Genomic DNA, 18,659 nt, shown 5'->3' on the forward strand with positions numbered 1-18,659 from the left:
TTTGATTCTTGCAGCTCCCAACTGAAGTACATAATATTGTCCCCATTTTATAAATGAGGCTCTGCCCAAATCTATGGATTTATTTAGGTTTACCCAACCAATAAAGGAACTTAAAGGAATATAAATTTAGAGGAAGCATATTAATAGAAAATAATTAGTAAGGGAAGAATTCTTGAGCTGGGTTTGGAATAAAATCATGAATAGAAAAGATTATTTCAAACTTAAATGTTCTAAATGACAACGTATATAGAGACTTCCTAGAGAATTTCAAAGGAGGAAGAAAACTTCACAACAGCAAATTGGTGTCAAAATGGTAAGATTGATGCTGAGTCTGACAAAGAGACTACAAGAAATGTCAGAAATTGGTAAGAACCTTATTTAGGAAAAACAAGAGGTAAGAAGATTATTTTATAATGGAGGGTTTGAAACTCTCTTATGGCTCATAATGGAACTATAAATGTATTAAAGAGCTATACTGTTGTTATCAAGAAAGTCAGGTTATAGCTTTAAACAACTATTCATTTTTATATTTATTATTCTTTGGCTTGTCAACCATTATTCTAACAGGGAATGGTTCTTCTTCAAACTGAAAATGAAATTACCGAAGCAGTGTAAATTTCCTGCCCTGTTTCTGGAGCTCCCACGAAAACCACTAAATACTTCACTGAGTCATTGTCCTGAGGTATAGAAGTTACCTACACTTCAGTGACTTGGGGATGCACTGTATTCTGTAAAATAGTACCATGGAATAAGTGTCAATAGTATATCTCAGTCTATTAGTTTTACTGATTGGTGTAAGAGTTTATAAGGGATTCAGTCAGATTGACTTAAATCTTTTATTAAAGTCCACCTACCTCACTGTGAAAGGATCAGTATGATATTCAACACTAAGAAACTTCAAGACCTTCCAAAATTATCTTTACCTTAATTATTTATAATTGAGACCTAAATTACCTTAATTATCTCTACTTAATCTCTCTTCTTTGAGCATTTTGTAGTAGACATTAATTTGCACATGATGGCATATTTGTCAGTACCTTACCTTTTGAATTATCTACTGTGATGTTCAGCACAGTACTGTAATCTCTTGGAAAACTGAATTGCACTCGAAACCATATGATTCAGTACAAAGCAGCATAAAAGTAGGTATTGAATATGTGCAATAGCCTATAAGTTGTGCTAAACGAAGAAGAAGAAGGAAAAATCAGTGAGGAAGAGATATTTAGAGAAAGCAGTTAGAATCCACTGGGGTCTGAAGGGTCAGATTGTTCATAGTTTTTCAAACTGTATGTGCTTGTGACCACCAAATTTTTATATCCCACAGAAAGGTAAAACGTTGTTGAGTTAACATTCTGTTGGGAGAGTATTATGTCCATTAGATCACTTAGCTTCACTAATTTAGAATAATTTGAGCAAAATCTTGTCTTTTAGTAAAATACGTGAATTATAAATTCTCTTTAATACTGTTTCGTTACTTTCAATGAGCAAATTATTATATTTAAATTAATTTGAAAATACAGTATCAGGAGAGAAGAAGAATATAACAGAAGGCCAAAGTCATAATAACAGTGTATGAAAGTTATTGAAATATATTGGAGAATTATGCTAGAGTAAGTACATTATTTGTAGTAAAATGATCTTACTTTGTATCTCAGCTCTACTGCATAGTGACTGTACAGACATACAAGTAGTTTAATTTTCTCTCCCTACCTTACAACATTCAGATTCAAAAGTATATGTTACATACTTAATGAATATTTGATGAATTCAGTTAGAGAATGTAAAAGCACTTTAAGACTTTAACTTTTGGCCACAATGGAGTAACAAACAATAGATTAGCCATCCTACAGTAAGCACTTATAAAACTGAACAAAATACATGATATAAGTCTGTTTTCAGATGTTCAACAAGAAGCAACAAGGACTGTGATCCTTGGAAAAAGGTAAAATAATGATATTCACAGAAAAAGAATTTCTGGCCACCTAAAAAGAAACACTAAAAGGAAATGACACCAGATGGTAACTCACATCTACGGGAAGAAATGAAATGGCAACTGTAAATAAAATGTAAATATATAGATAAATACAGAAGGCTGTATGAATATATTTTTCTCTTTAAATTACACAAGATTTAATGAAACATAAATTCTAACTTACTTAGAGGTAATACATGTGACAATAATTGTACAAAGTAGAATGAAATGGATCTATTTTAAATTCTATATTTTGTAATTAGGATTAATAGGAAGTAGATTGTGGTAAGTTCCAATGTATATTGTAATTACTGGAGTAACCACAAAGAAAATAAATTTAAAAATCGTTTAAAAATCAAAAGAAGAGTTGAAATGGCACTCTAAGAATTATCTCTTAAGCACAAAAGAAGACAGTAAAGGAAGAATCAATAAACAAAAGACACATATATAGAAAACAAATAGCAAAATGGCACAAGTTAATCCACCCATACCAATAATTATGTTAAGTATGAGTAAATTAAACTTAAGCGTACTAGAAGAATGGATAAAGAAAGGTGGGAAATTATTCACAAGCCAAGTATTCAACAATCAAGAAGAAATGGATAAATTGCTAGAAATATACAACCTACCAAGACTGAATCATAAGGAAATAGAAAATCTGAACAGACCAATTCCTAGTAAGGAGATTGAATCAGGGATCAGAAACCTCCCAACAAAGAAAACCCAGGACCAGATGGCTTCATTGGCAAATTCTACAAAACATTTAAAGACAGGTTGATACCAATCCTTATCAAACTTTTCCAAAAAATAGAAGAGGAGAGAATACTTCCAAACTCATTTTACAATCCCAGCATTATCTTGATACCAAAGCCAGTTAAGAACACTACAAGAAAAGAAAATTACAGGCCAGTATCCCTAATGAACATAGATGCAGAAATCCTCAGCAAAGTATTAAAGAAGTGAATTCAACAGTACCTTAAAAGGATCATATACCACAAGCAAGTGGGATTTATTTCTGGGATGCAAGGATGATTCAACATACACAAATCAATCAGTGTGATACACCATATTAACAAAAGGAAGGATAAAACTCATATGATCATCTCAATAGATGCAGAAGAAGCATTTGACAAAATTCACAGCCTTTTATGATTAAAAAAAAAAAACTCTCAACAAATTAGGTATAGAAGGAATGTACCTCAACATATAATGAAAGCTATATGTGACAAGCCCACAGCTAACATCATCCTCAACAGTGAAAAGATGAAAGCTTTTTCTCTAAGATCAGGAACAAGGTGAGGTGTCCACTCTCACCACTCTTAATCAGCATAGTATTTGAAATCCTAGCCAGAGAATTAGGCAAAAACAATAAATAAAAGGCATCCAAATTAGAAAGAAGCAATATTATCTGTTTGCACATGACATGATCTTGTATGTAGAAAACCCTTAAAGACCCCATCAAAAATCTGTTAGAACTAATAAACAAATTCAATAAAGTTGCAACGGAAAAAATCAGTTACATTTCTATACACTGACAAAGAACTCTTGGAAAGAGAAACTAAGTAAACAGTCCCATCTACCATAGCATCAAAAAAAGTAAAATGCTTAGGAACAAATTTAACCAAGGAGGTGAAAGATCTTTACACTGAAAATTATAAAACATGGATGAAAGAAATTGAAGAGGACATAGATAAATGGAAAGATATTCCATGTTCATGGATTAGAGAATTAATACCATTAAATATTCTGTACTACCCAAAGCAATCTACAGATTTAGCGCATTTAAAATTCCAGTAGCATTTTTCACAGAAATAGAAAAAAAATCATAAAATTCATATGGAACCATGAAAGACCCCTAATAGGCAAAGCAGTCTTGAGAAAGAATAAAGTCAGAGGCATCACACTTACTGATGTCAAATATATTACAAAATTATAATAATCAAAACAGTATTATACTGGTATAAAAAGAGATAAATAGGGCTTCCCTGGTGGCACAGTGGTTGAGAGTCCGCCTGCCGATGCAGGGGACATGGGTTCGTGCCCCGGTCCAGGAAGATCCCTCATGCCACGGAGCAGCTAGGCCCGTGAGCCATGGCTGCTGAGCCTGCGTGTCCGGAGCCTGTGCTCCGCAACGGGAGAGGCCACAACAGTGAGAAGCCCGCGTACCGCAAAAAAACAAAACAAAACAAAAAAACAGATAAATAGAATTGAGAACTGAGAAATAAACCCATTCATATGTGATCAATTAATTTGCAACAAAGGAACCAAGAATGTACAATGGGAAAAAGATCGTTTCTTCAATAAATGGTATTGGGACAGCTGGATATCCACATGCAGAATGGTGAAACTGGACCCCTATCTTATTCCATATCCCAAAATCAAGTCATAAGGGATTAAAGAGTTGAACATAAGCTCTGATGCTGTAAAAGAAAAAAAAAGAAACATTTCATAGAAGAAAACATAGGAGTTAAGCTCCTTGACATTTATCTTGGCAATAATTTTTTGGATTTGACAAAATCAAAGGCCAAAAAACCCAGAATAAACAGGGAGTCTGTATCAAACTAAAATGCTTCTGCACAGCAAAGGAAACCATCAACAAAAGCAAATGGCAGCCTATAGAATAGGAGAAAGTATTTACAAACCGTGTATCTGATAAGGGGTTAATACCGAAATATGTAAGAAATTCGGGGGCAGGGATCAAGATGGTGGAATAGAAGGACGTGGAGCTCACCTCCTCCCTCAAATACATTAAATACATCTATTTGTGGAACAGTTCTCACAGAAAACCTACTGAACTCTGGAAGAAGACCTCATACAATCAAAACTGCAAGAAAGATCACCATGTAACCGGTAGGATGAAGAAAAAAAAAAAAAAAAGAATTGGGATGGGACCTGCAACCCTGCGAGGGAGCTATGAAAGAGGAAATGTTCCCTTACCCTGGGAACCCTCTTCAGTGGCTGGGGGATCAGCCAGCTTCAGAGGGTCAGAGGAGAGTACAGAAGCTAGACTGCAACAGGAAAAACAGAGGAGACCACCACAGATGGTTCTTGCCACCTCGTTGCATTCCCCAACATGAGACTTCTGTCTGCTGGTGCATGCGGGAGTGGGGTGCTGAAACTCAGGCTTCAGCAGACAGACCCAGGGAGAGGACTGGGGTTGGCTGTGTGGAGACAGCCTGAAGGAGTGAGAATGCAGTACAGGCCAAAACTGGGAGTGTGTTTAAGGAGCCCAGGTCCACCATAAAAAGCCCCATTCATTGTTAATGTGCAAAGGGAGGGTGGGACCTCACCATAGCAGCAGCTTTTTTACCGTGAACAGAGCTGGCTCAGCTCCTCAAGAGCTCTGGGAGCCTGCAAGTGCAGGGGGTTGCCCCCAAGTGGAGGTGGGCCTGAAATCTGAGCTGATCCCCAGGGGCCATGTGACTTTGGAAGGGGGTGGCTGAAATCTGAGCCCTGTCCTGGGCAGCTTTAGTGGATTTATACCACAGGACCTTTGTAAGCTCAGAGCCTACAGGACATGTGAACAGCTCCCTGCAGGAGCTGGGGTCTGGGCTGACTCCCTAGCTCCCACAGTGGGTCCTGGTTCCTGACTTCAGTGGAACTGCACTGATGGCTTTGAGAGACATCCAGGCTGATTGCCTGCATTCCCATGACTGAGGCAGGGTCAAGGGCAGCGCCAGCAACAGTTTACTTTGTGAGCCCGCACAACAGGTGACAGACACCACCACAGATTGCACTTCCCGGTGGACAGCTCCTGCAGAGGCATACTCAACGTCTCCTCTACCAGTGGAAGCACTCCAGTCCTGCATACCTCACACCACAGCTTAGAAACGAATCTGGGGGCTTCTATTCCAACAACTACGGAGCAGACCCAGCCCCCAACAGGGCTGTGACAATCACAGAGCAAAGAGGAGGCCCCACTCAACATCCAGTGCACTGGTCACCACAACACCAGTCACGCCCTCTATTAAGGAGATAACAGCCAGCACACATGGAGGAAAGACGTGGCAGACATCCATACTACAAACAGCCCTCACACCAAAGATATTAGACTCATGCAGGATACACAGGGATGCTCCCGCATAAAAACAACCCTCGGAGACCACAGTAGATAATTGTTACTCCCAAATTCATAGCATCAGAGAAATATAAGTAAAGTGAAGAAGCAGAGGAACCACTCTCAACCAAAAGAACAAGAAAAATCCTCTGAAAGAACAATGAAACAGATCTTTCCAATCTGCCAGGTCCCGAGTTCAAAAAGGGGGTAATAAAAATACTGAAGGAATTAAGAAAGACTATCGATAGAAGTGCAGATCGCTGTAACAAGGAACTAGAAACTATAAAGAGGAGCCAATTAAAATTAGAAAACTCAATTGCTGAGATGAAAGCTCAGCTAAAGGCAATAAATAGCAAACTAAATAATGCAGAAGAATGAATAAGTGATCTGGAAGATAAAATAATGGAATCACCCAATAAGAACCAGCAGACAGAAGGACAAATGAAAACAAAAAAATAAAAGCAATATAAGAGACCTATGGGATAACATAAAGCATGCCAATCTATGCATAATAGGGATCCCAGAAGGAGAAGAAGAAAAATGGGATTGAAAATGTATTTGAAGAAACTATTGCCGAAAACTTCCCAAACCTAAAGAAGGAAACAGATAAACAGGTACAGGAAGCACAGAGGGTCCCAAACAAGAAAAACCAAATAAACCTACACTAAGACATGCTATAATTAAAATGGCAAAAGTTAAAGAGAGGATTGTAAAGGTTGCAAGAGAAAAACAAAGAGTTAGCCTAAGGGCATTCCTTTGTAACTATCAGCTGATTTCTCTACAGAAGTGTTGGAGGCCAGAAGGGAGTGGCAAGATATATTCAAAGTCCTAAAAAGGAAAATCCTGCAACCTAGGATACTCTCTACCCAGCAAGATTATTATTTAGAATGGAAGGTGAGATAAAGAATGTCTCAGACAAGCAAAAACTAAAAGAATACAGCAATGCTAAACCTATCCTAAAAGAAATATGGAAAGGTCTTCTCTAAATAGAAAAGAAGGAAGAATCTATAGAAAAGAGAAGATCACAGTTGGAAATGCGATGATGACTGCAATGAACAGCAAAAGAATAAACATGAAGATGTAAAAGAGGACCTCAAAATCATAAAATGTGGGGGAAGGGAATAAGAAAATTTAGATTTTTTTTTTTTTTTAGAATTTATTTAGACCTGTATGACTACCAGTCTAAATCAAGTAGATATAGTAATGGGATAACATAATTGAAAAACAGAGAAACCACAAATCAAACACATAAAATAGATTCACAGAAACAAAAAAGAGGAGAACTTAAGCATAGCACAAAAGAAAATCATCAAACTGCAAAAGGGAAAATAAAAAGAAAAGAACAAAGGAGAAATACAAAATCAAGGTTTAAAATCGCAATAAATACATATCTATCAATAATTACCTTAAATGGAAATATTTAAGGGAAACAAGGTTTAAAATGGCAATAAATACATGTCTATCAATAATTACCTTAGGGCTTCCCTGGTGGCACAGTGGTTGAGAGTCCGCCTGCCGATGCAGGGGACACGGGTTCGTGCCCCGGTCCGGGAAGATCCCACATGCCGCGGAGCAGCTGGGCCCGTGAGCCATGGCCTCTGAGCCTGTGCGTCCGGAGCCTGTGCTCCGCAATGGGAGAGGCCACAACAGTGAGAGGCCCGCGTACCGCAAAAAAGAAAAATAATAATAATAATTACCTTAAATGTCAAAGGACTAAATGCTTCACTCAAAAGACATAGAGTGGCAGATTGGATAATAAAACAAGAGCCTACAATATGCTGCCCTAATAGGCAGCCTACAATATGCTGCCTATTAGGGCAAAAGACACACATAGATTGAAAGTGAGGGTATGGAAAAGATATTTCATGGAAATGGAAATGACAAGAAATCAGGGATAGTAATACTCACATTAGATGAAATAGACTTTAAAACAAAGACCATAAAGGATAAAAAAAGAACACTGCCTAATGATAAGAGGATTAATATAAGAGGAGGATATTGCATTTGTTAACATATATGCACCCAATAAAGGAGCACCTAAATACATAAAAGAAATACTAACAGACATAAAGGGAGGAATTGACAGGAACACGATAATAGTAGAAGACTATAACACCCCATTGATCAGTGGACAGATATTCCAGACAGAAAATCAGTAAGGCAACAGAGATCCTAAATGACACAATAGAACAGTTAGATTTAATTGATATTTTCTGTACATTACACCCAAAAAAACTAGAATATACATTCTTTTCAAGTGTACATGGAACATTCTCTAGGATAGAGCACACACTAGGACACAAAACAGGTCTCAAAAAATTTTAAGAGGATAGAAATTATTTCAAAGATCTTTTCTGGGCTTCCCTGGTGGCGCAGTGGTTGAGAGTCCGCCTGCCAATGCAGGGGACACGGGTTCATGCCCCGGTCCGGGAAGATCCCACATGCCGCGGAGCGGCTAGGCCCATGAGCCATGGCCGCTGAGCCTGCGCGTCCGGAGCCTGTGCTCTGCAACGGGAGAGGCCACAGCAGTGAGAGGCCCGTGTACCGCAAAAAAAAAAAAAAAAAAAAAAAAAAGATCTTTTCTGACCACAACAGCATGAAACTAGAAATCACAGAAAGAGAAATGAGAAGAAAAGCTTGTATGGTAACTAAACAACATGCTACTAAAAAAACCAATGGGCTGAGTTGTCTCTGAGGGGCGGCAAGGAAAAAGGATTAACCATGTTGTCTTTGATCAGAAAGGTGATCAGCACCGCGAAAGCCCCAGCGGCCATTGGTCCCTACAGTCAGGCTGTGTTAGTCGACAGGACCATTTACATTTCAGGACAGCTAGGCATGGATCCTGCACGTGGACAGCTTGTGCCAGGAGGGGTGGCAGAAGAGGCTAAACAAGCTCTTACAAACATGGGTGAAATCCTGAAAGCAGCAGGCTGTGACTATACAAATGTGGTAAGAACAGCTGTTTTGCTGGCTGACATAAACGACTTCAATACTGTCAATGACATCTACAAGCAGTATTTCTAGAGTAGTTTTCCTGCAAGAGCTGTTTACCAGGTTGCTGCTTTGCCCAAAGGAGGCCGTGTTGAGATTGAAGCAGTAGCTGTCCAAGGACCTCTCGTGACAGCATCGCTCTAAGTGGGCCCCGTGTTATTTAGTCTGGAATTTTAATAATGTTTTTAAATTAACATCTTCATTTTTACAGTATTTGTTGGAAAATGTAAGGTTGACTGAAATATCTGAAGTTATTATGGAACTACCATATAATAAGGGGAATTGAACATGAGTTGAAGATTAATGATGAATCTAGTTACTGATGTTATAAATTACACTTCTATGACACTCATTACTGGATGTGGGAAAAGAGACACACATTACATAGTTACTCAGAAAAATAAAAGTAAAGGGAAATAGCATGTAGGAAAGATGAGTTACTATTCCTGAGAAATAATAAAGAGCACACCTAATTCAATTAAACTCTGTTAATTTAATGGTATGAACTATTCAGTTCTCATGTCAGATACATGATTCTGCTTTTACTTGAGTAAAATTAAAGCATTTAAGTTTGAATGGTAGAGGTAAAGGAGAAGAAACTGGACCAAATTTTATATAGATAATATTTTTCTAATGAAAATAAAATAGCATGCAGATTTTCAAAAAATAAAAAAATAAAGTTAACCATTATTTTATTAAGAATCATAGCATCTGGTTTGATCAAAATAGAATATAATATACAAATATGATATGGTATTTTGAAAGCCAAAGAATATTCACAAAACCATTTTTACTCTAGGATAATAGATTGTATTCTTAAAATGGCTTATTTGTATATGTGTGGGAATCATGTGTGTATATATACGTATGTATACAGTATGCTTAGAACTTACAAAATATAAAATATGTTCTTTATTTTATAAATATGCATGCTAAGGGAAAGAAATAAAACTAATTACTGTAAGGTGAAAGTTAATTATAATATCTTTATTTTCACAGATGTACCAAAAAGTAGAGAATCACAATATACTCACTGTGGACAATGTGAAGGGTGTTCTCCAAAATGAATTTCCTCATGCTAACATTTGGGATATTTTGGGAATTTATTCTAAATATGATGGTGAAAGAAAGGTAAGCTGGAATGCAAATTTTTAAAAATGTGATCAAGAAACTTTTATTATAATCTCATGAATAAATGATCTCAGTATAATTAACTCATGATTTAGACTTTAGACCCTCAGAAAAAGGGGAAATTTATACCTTTGAATGACACAAGTTGTATACAGTATTTAAGTTGCCACTATTGGCTTTTTTAAAAGTACCAAAACAGATACTTCTCAGAATTTACAGTGCAGAAAATTACAAAAAAACAACCTTAAAACAATGAAAAAGTGGCAATAAGTACATACCTATCAATAATTAAATGTAAATGGACTAAGTGCTCCAATCAAAAGAGTGGCTGAATGGCTCTACAAACAAGACTCTAACTTTTATGTGGAAATAAATGAATTCATTTATTCATATATGTTCTAGGTAAAGGCAACAGCAACATATGATGTGATACAAATGAATTTTTAAGTTGAGATAATTTTATATAGCCAAAACATACTATTTATATCAGTTGCCATGAAAATATCTAACACCATGTTATCCTCAGATATTGGTGTTCACAACCCAATATTACTGTTTCCTATTAACTACCTTTTTATACATAATATATACCTTTTTATACATAATATATTTGGATGTAAATTTCATTTCCAACTGTATTATAAGTACTTTAAGGAAAGGAATCTTGTCTTCTTATTCTTTTGTATTCCTCAAGTTTGCACGTCTTAATTTTTAGATATTATCTGTTGAGTCTTACAGTAATTGAAGGTTGAGCTCTCTTCCACCTCCTGACCGTCCCTTGGTCTCCTCCAGTCCCAGTGGTAGTACTTGAAATATTTTAAGCCTGTTGTGGCTTCAAGAGCAAACAATCAGATGAATCAATCAAAGCACATCCTCGAACTGGAATGGAGTCTTGGAAGCCTTCATTCTGAGGCTGATACTGACTTGCTTATAGCTGAATCACGTTGACATGGATGGTCTGGGAAAGCGGTCAAGGTAGTTCTCATGTGGGGAATCGCCATCCCAAGAGAGCAGTTACTTACCAACTGGTGCAAAAGTATTTCAGTACAATAAGAATTGGAAAGTCCTGTGCAGTTGCAAACCAGCTGATTATCAGATCTGTTTTTAACACATTTTGGTTAAATGAATATTTAGTGTGAGTGTGACTTTTTAAGTGTTCCTTGTTAGTAAGTCAAGTACTATGGTTGTTTTTTAACAACTTTTCTTTTTTTTGTAGCTTTAAGGGTTACTCCATTTTTACTCATTCACGTAGTTTTCTACCTATTGCAAATATATCAAGATAGTCAAGATATTGGTCAGATAACATATCTAGAATTTTCCTTACACAAACAAAGCCATTAACAAGCCAGCACTTTGCCCCCCACACACCAGCCCCAAGAATGCCCTTCTGCAGCCACTCTGCATTTTGTCTAAACTGAACTGGTTGTCCTCTGTACCTGAAGCACAGCTGTCATTTCTGGATCTGCCTCTGCTGCTTTCCTTCATTGGATCTCTGCTTTTTCTCCGGCTTCATGGACACTGTGCGTTTCCTCTTTTTGATTTATTTTGCTTTTACTTCTTTCTCAAGCAAGTATGCATGAAAAAAATTCTTTGATCTCTTTTATATAAAAGTTTTTTATTTTATATTTGCATTTTATTGATTGTTGGACTGGGTAATCATTTTTCGTGTGGATTTTGAAGGCTTTCTTTTACTCTCTCCTAGCTCCTAATAAGCTACTGAAATGAATGATACCAATCTGATTTTGACTCCTTTGTCTTTCTTTGATCTATTTATTTATATTTCCTGTTTGAAGGTTTTTAGGATCTTTTTATCCCTGTTGCTTGGAAATTTCATGATATGTCTTTGTCTTGATCCTCTTTCATTTAACACATTGGGTGTTTGGTGGGTCCCTTCTAATGGAGATATGTGTCCATCAATTCTGGGAATTTCTTTGTGTTGTTTTTCAGTGCTTTCCTTTCCTGTATTTTCTCTGTTCTTTCTGAATCTTCTGGATTGAGCAATTATTTACTTTTTCTTCTTCTTTTATTCCTTTTTGTAGTGTCCAGTTTTTCTTTCATGAGCACAGTTTTTTAATCTAAGAATGTTAGCTTTTTGATGTGGTGTTCTGTGCCCTGCGCTATCTCTGCCTTCTATAGCTTCCCTTTTTCATCCAGTTTGATTTCCTTTTTTGTGTTTGAAGCATTTGTCAAATGTATTATGATGTCTGGTTGTCTTTGATGTGTAAGTATGAAACCGTAAAAAGCTGCTTACAAATAAACGGGTCTTTTCGGTTGGTGGGCCTCACTTGGGGAGTGAGTCAGTTTTTTCAGCTAGATGACCAACAAATGAATGTCTTTTCGAATGCTGGCATTCTGTTGCAGGGTTTGATTTCTTCAAATGAGAATTCTTTATTTTCCTCTTAGAAGGAGTATATGTGGCAAATGAAAGGGTGCAGATGTGGGAAACGAGGCGATAGGATATGTCCAGAAATAGGATGTGGTAATAGGCTGGGTTGAAAGAATGTGAACTTTCCTTCAATCTTCTGTCTTGTTTCCCTCCCTTTTCTCAGCCTTCCACTATACCTAGAATCCCCAAATCTAGAGCCTTTGTGATTCAATTTCAACAGAGAGTAAAGGGAAGCAGAATAGTTTAGCCTTTCAGGATTGAGAGAGGGGCCTTGGTATACAACTTCTCTGCATACAGACTCTCAACAGGTTTCCACATTTTGTGCTCTGCTCCTTATCTTCTCCTTCTAAGGTAGTCTAGGTTTTTAGCCCTCAGGGGTTCTGAAAATGTTGACGTTCCTTTCTGTCTGCACGGGAGCGACTTCCCTTTCTACTTTGGTCACCTGCTCTTTATCTTTTCTCCCATTTTTCTTTGTGGGCTCATATCTTGTTATTGTTGTTATCATCATCGTTGTCATCATGATTTTTATTATTATACTCTCATTTTAGTTGCTGACTTAAAAAAATGCACATGAGAGTCACGAGTTAAGTTCTATTGAGGGCAAAATGAGGACTATAGCCCAGGAGACGGTATTTCAGATAGCTCTGAGAAACTGCTCCGAAGAAGTAGGGGGGAAGGTCAGTATACATGTGATTTTGGTGACAGGGGAGTACATGCAATTAAGCACATTTTCTTTGCAGAAGGTTTCCGCTAGTCTAGTGAAGGTTACTGCTAGTCACGAGGAGCAGACGTCACCATGAAGGATTTTAGTGCTTTTCTAGATAAGAGGAGAAATAAGAATTGGGCTCATAAAATTGGCTTCTGAAAATATCTATCTGAAGACCTGTTCTGCCAGTTTTTCTCAGAGCACAGAGTGCCTCGTCTCTGCTCTCCACCTGAACTCCTTTCAGGGGGTGTTGAAGGTCAGCGGCTGCAGCAGCACGTGATTTAATCCTTGTAGAGGTGGGTGGCAAGCGCCAATCTGTAGTTGGCATAGTGAAACTTGCAGAATCGAGATGAGCACCTGTGATAAATCTACCGTATTTATCAGAAATCCACTTTTACTCTTTATCGAGTTAAGCTGCAAAATGAATATTTTTATGGTGTTGCCAATTTTAAGATACCTGTAGTCATATTCTCCTGAAATTATGAAACACATTAAGGATTTTTGTGAAGATTACGAATTCAGTACACTCCTCAGAAACACTGAATCCCATCTTTTGTGTGTGAGTTCAGTCTTCTGTTTTCTCCTTTTTTACTCCTCTCTTCCTGTAAGACTGTCTTGTAATGACAATAGCTTCATTTCTTAATTTCTGCATTTTTCTCAAGTCTACTTAATCTCCAGCTTAAATTGGACTCTGTGTTACTTACCGTCCTTTAGTTGTGCCTGGTTTTATTCCTTACCTATTCCTCCCAAGAGTTATTCTAAACATTCATCAGTCCTATAAGCCCTTTTCACCTTTCTCTTCATGCCTCAAAAATCATTCTGATTACTACGTCACAAAGAAAATAAATGTCTTAGGCCTTTATTCCCTAAACTCATGTTCCTGTAGTTTTCTCTCTGTATCCAACCTTTACTTTTTCTTTCAACAAACATTTATTACTTACAATATTCTGTCCACAAGAGGTAAAAGAATAGAGTACATGAAGATCTTTTGAAAATTAAAAATAAAATCAAAATTTAATAGGACAGAGACAAACAGAGACACATGAAAAGTAAGAAGGTAAACAGTCTTCAATTCACAAGATTCAGAAAGAACAGAGAAAACAAAAGAAAGCATTAGAGAAATACCACAAAGAAATTCCCCAAATTGATGGACATGAGTCTTTATTAGAAGGGGCCCACCCAATACGCAATACATAGACATTAAAGTGACATTAAAGCCGCGTCCAGAAGTAGGAGGACAGTTGGACAAAAGAAGGCAAAGAAGTGGTAGGTAGTCGGCATTCCAGAGAAAAATGTTAGGATGTCCTGAATGTGAAGGAACGAAGAGAGTTGGTGTTACTACTGAGTAGATATAGCAAGTATGTGTTTGTGTTGTAGAGGGAAGTCCCTAAGATGAGGCTGGAGGTGTAAGCGAGGGGCCTGATTACACAGAGTGTGGTGAGCCGTAGTTAATTAACAAGCTTGTGAACTCAAAACAGTAGAATACCTTTGCAACAGTGAAAAACCTGAGAAGATATTAAGCAAGTGAAGTGACAGTGACATGCATTTTCTCCAAAGAGCATTCTCCGTTGTTGAGAATAGATCGTCAGAGGGTAAAAGTGTACATAGGAAGACGGATTAGGAAGCATTTAGGTGAGAGATGAGAGATGGGCTAGTAGGTTTTTGGAAGAGTAGAGGCAGAGAAAAATGGACACAATTGAGGTATTTGGGAAATACAATCCAGGACCTGCTGCTGGATTGGAAAGGGGAGAGAGGAGAAGAGAAATTGTCCAGGACGGCTCCCGGGCTTCAACTAACTCACTGGGATGGTGGTAATGCCATTGCCAAGATGGAAAGGGTGGAAGAGAAACCAAGTGGGAAATAAGAACAGAAGTTCAGTTTTCACATGTTGAATTTGAGGTGCCTGTGAGAATTCCATAGGAGATGTGAAGTGTGATTGGATATTTGTGTCTACAGCTCAGAATAGAGATGTAGGCTAAAAGTACAAAATTCAGTGTTATGGCTTATTTGTGGTAATTAAAGCCTTTGTAATAGACAGGTTGCCTAACTGAAAAATCACAGGGGAAAATTGCTGTATTTCTAGCAGCAATATCCTTCTTAAGGTCCAAAACCATGTATTCGGCTGCCTGGGGGATTGCCCATAAGCGTCTTAAATGAATTTAAAACTACGCCCATCGTCTTTCTTGTTACCCCAAACCTTTTTTTCTTTTTTTGTGCCTTATCCTAGAGGGTAGCGCCATCATTCTCCCAGGGCACTCAGGCTACCAGAAGCCTGATAGTCGTCCAACTTCTTTTCCCTCACACCCTCCCGAACAGTAGATCATCAAGTTCTGTCAGTTTTGTCAACTAAATATTTCAGAAACTGCCTCATTCTCTCCTTGCTTCTCACCACTGATTTTTGTCTGGCTCTTGCTTTTTCTTTCCTGTATTTTTGCAGTAGCCCCTGACCCACCTCCCCCAGTGCATGCTCTCCGACCCTCTTCCTTCTCTTTGTTGCCACTGTATTCTTTTTTTAAAGAGCAAATCTGATCGTATTTCTTGTCATGAGCCCTCTTCCTAGGTAGAATTGACTGTGCCCTCCCTAGTACCCCTGGATATCTATTCACACTTATTTTTAATGTATCCATCTCTCCCCCTGTTAAACTATGTCTTCTTAGGACAGAGTTTGCATATCATTCTTACGCATTCATTGCCTAATACACAGTAAATGTCCAATAAATGCAGAGATGATAAGAGTTCAGACTCCTGGTCAAACAGATGTAACTACAAAGTCTGTTTCCAAAGAGTAGTCATTATGTGGCATTGGAAGTGACTCTCTGTTTTATCATCTGTAAAGTGGATATAATAGTAGTCCTTAGCTTCATAGGGTAATTGTGAATATGTTGGCTATAATGAAAGTTTTAATAATTTGTAGTGTTGAGTAGCGAATGAATTAATTGTTTAGTGATGCTTTATCACTCACAAGATAAAATCCAGATGTTGAGGACCTTCATGATCTGTCCTCTCTCCCCAACCCCTCTGACTCCACATCTTCTCCCTATGTAACTCCTCCCACTGTAAACACAGAAAAGTACTTGCCATGACCTAAATATACCATCTCTCTCTTCCCTTCTGTTCCTTGCAGTGCTGTCTCTTTTCACTGGGAATGTCTTTCTCCACTTTATCTCCCTAGCATATTTTTGCTCATCCTTTAAGACTTTTAGTGTCACTCCCTAACAGAGGCCTTCTGTGATCCCTCCCCTCCACCCTCAAGCTTAGTCATTCCTTTTCTGGGCTCCCATACAATCTGGTATATGCCTCAGTTTTGCTTGTATATATGTGAGCCCCTTGAAGGCAGATTTTTCAGCTGTGTATGCACAAAGTCTAGCCAAATGCTTGAATTCAATAAATGTTAACTAAACAAATGAATATAGCGAGAAATGAATCTCTCATGCAGGTAAATGCATTTTTTAAAGTAATGTCATACTCTCTATGAGGGGTCAGCAAACTACAGCCCATGAGCCAAATCCAGCCTTTCTACCACGTGTTTTTATAAATACAGGTTTTTGGAGACACAGCCACGTTCACTCATTCATGTGTTGTGTGCCACTGCTTTTGCACTATAACATCACGATTGAGTAGTTGTGTCAGAGACCAGACGGCTCACAAAGCCTAAAATATGTATCTGGCCCTTTACAGAAAAAGTTTTCTGACTTGTTCTATGTAGGTAAATTACTTTCCTTTAAATAATGTTTGGAAAGGACAGATAAAATTAGCAAAATTAACATTTTTTCTATGACATACAAAATGTGGCCGTGTCCCTTTCTTTATTTATGTGTTTCTTTTTCAGACAAACGTATTCTGTTTAACTCTCTGGTATTTTTTAATTGTATAGGCAGGAGCAAGCTATTACAGGATGACTGGCCTGGGTCCTTTGCCTCAAGCTCTTTATAATGGTGAATCCTTTCACCATGAAGAGCTGAATATTAGGGAACTAGAAACGGCTGTTCTTCACAGAATGATGGATGAAACTGCATATTTACAAAAGGAAGTTTTTATGGTAGGTAAGCATGTATGAGAAAATATCTGATGAATGATATTTATAGATGATTTTTATATTAAAAATATCTTTTAATAGCAAAAGTTAATTGTGTAAAAGTTTCCATTCTGATCGTTTAGTAATGATTTTTAAAGTAGTAATTAAATTTATCTGTGCATAATTGCATCTAAAAAATTGCTTAATTGGAAAGAAACTTCACAGTTTTATAGGAAAATTTATTATAAGAATCCTAAATTGCATGTTACTTATTGACTTATTTTAGATTCAGTAGTCTTTAAATGTATTCTCTGCATAATTTTAAAACATCTGCATATAAATCACATATGTTACCTAAATAATATTTTATTTTTTTAGGGTACATTAAATGATCGAACAAATGCAATTGACTTCCTTATGGATAGAAATAATGTTGTGCCCCGTATAAATCCTTTGATTTTGTACAATAAATGGCAGTACCTTAATTTAATATCTACATCAGGTAATACAATCCTTCCATATACTTTCCTATAAATGTTTATTGAGTTGTGAATGTTTTATTCATTATTTAACATTTAATATTAAAATTTTTAGTAACTGCTGATGTTGAAGATTTCTCTACTTTCTTCTTCTTGGATTCACAAGATAAGAGTGCTGTAATTGCAGAGAACATGTATTATGTAACCCAGGAAGGTAATAAGCATATTTTATTTTCCTGAATTTATTCCTAAATAGCAAAAACTTGTAATTTTATTAAATGCTTGCATAATACGTTTCTAGATGTTGATATCTGACTGGAGACCTGGCTTTCAATTTGAGGGTTTGAAAATTATTAGGATGTAAGGACTGTGATGAGAAAATGTGATGCCTCCTATCTTAGCTAATCGTATATGCAGAGGGGTTAATCTTGAGGGGTTTTTGCCTTTTTTTTTTTTTAAAGCAAGCTATTCCATTTTTCTCCTTTTTAGGAAGGTAGTAAAAACCCTTTCAAGATTAAATAAACTGATAATCTTATCAGGCATGAATAAAAGTGTAATCCCCAGATGAGAGGAGAATAGTTCTGTATTCTGATTAAACAATGTCTAAATGTTTTGCTTAACTTAAGAGTCATAACCAAAGGAGAGGGAGCCAAGACAGGAACATCTTTGGAAATAAGGACTTAGCCTGGATAGGAAAGTCTTCAGTGTGACCACAGTTCTGTTAGAGACCATGAACTATTCAGATACATGAAGATAATTGGAGTTTGGTTGGTTTTGGTTTCACTTTGTTTTGTTTGACCTGCTTTGCTCTAGAGAGAACAAAAAGAGCCAATGCATGAAACATAAAAGAAAGCTGATTGTTATTTCAGTATATAAAGCAGTAACTTTCTAACAATGAGTGATCTCAAGATGGAATTACTAT

The 18,659-nt window shown here is 37.0% G+C and overlaps 1 protein-coding gene and 1 pseudogene across 6 annotated transcripts in view; both read left to right on the forward strand.

Moving 5' to 3' along the window:
• The window catches only part of UGGT2 (UDP-glucose glycoprotein glucosyltransferase 2), a 172,054-nt gene that overhangs the window by 70,681 nt on the left and 82,714 nt on the right, over positions 1–18,659 (forward strand). For all 6 annotated transcript variants that reach the window (XR_010937087.1, XR_010937088.1, XR_010937090.1 and 3 more), the window contains 4 exons: positions 10,020–10,151; positions 17,118–17,282; positions 17,637–17,760; positions 17,853–17,951. Coding sequence is in view for 2 of the 6 variants with exons in the window: in XM_067713891.1 (XP_067569992.1) it covers positions 10,020–10,151; positions 17,118–17,282; positions 17,637–17,760; positions 17,853–17,951 (520 nt within the window). In the remaining 4 variants the exon portion in view is untranslated. The remainder of the gene's footprint in view (positions 1–10,019; positions 10,152–17,117; positions 17,283–17,636; positions 17,761–17,852; positions 17,952–18,659) is intronic.
• Positions 8,647–9,891, forward strand: LOC137211428 (2-iminobutanoate/2-iminopropanoate deaminase pseudogene; annotated as a pseudogene).

Source organism: Pseudorca crassidens, chromosome 18 (genome assembly GCF_039906515.1).
Source record: "Pseudorca crassidens isolate mPseCra1 chromosome 18, mPseCra1.hap1, whole genome shotgun sequence".
NCBI lineage: Eukaryota > Metazoa > Chordata > Mammalia > Artiodactyla > Delphinidae > Pseudorca > Pseudorca crassidens.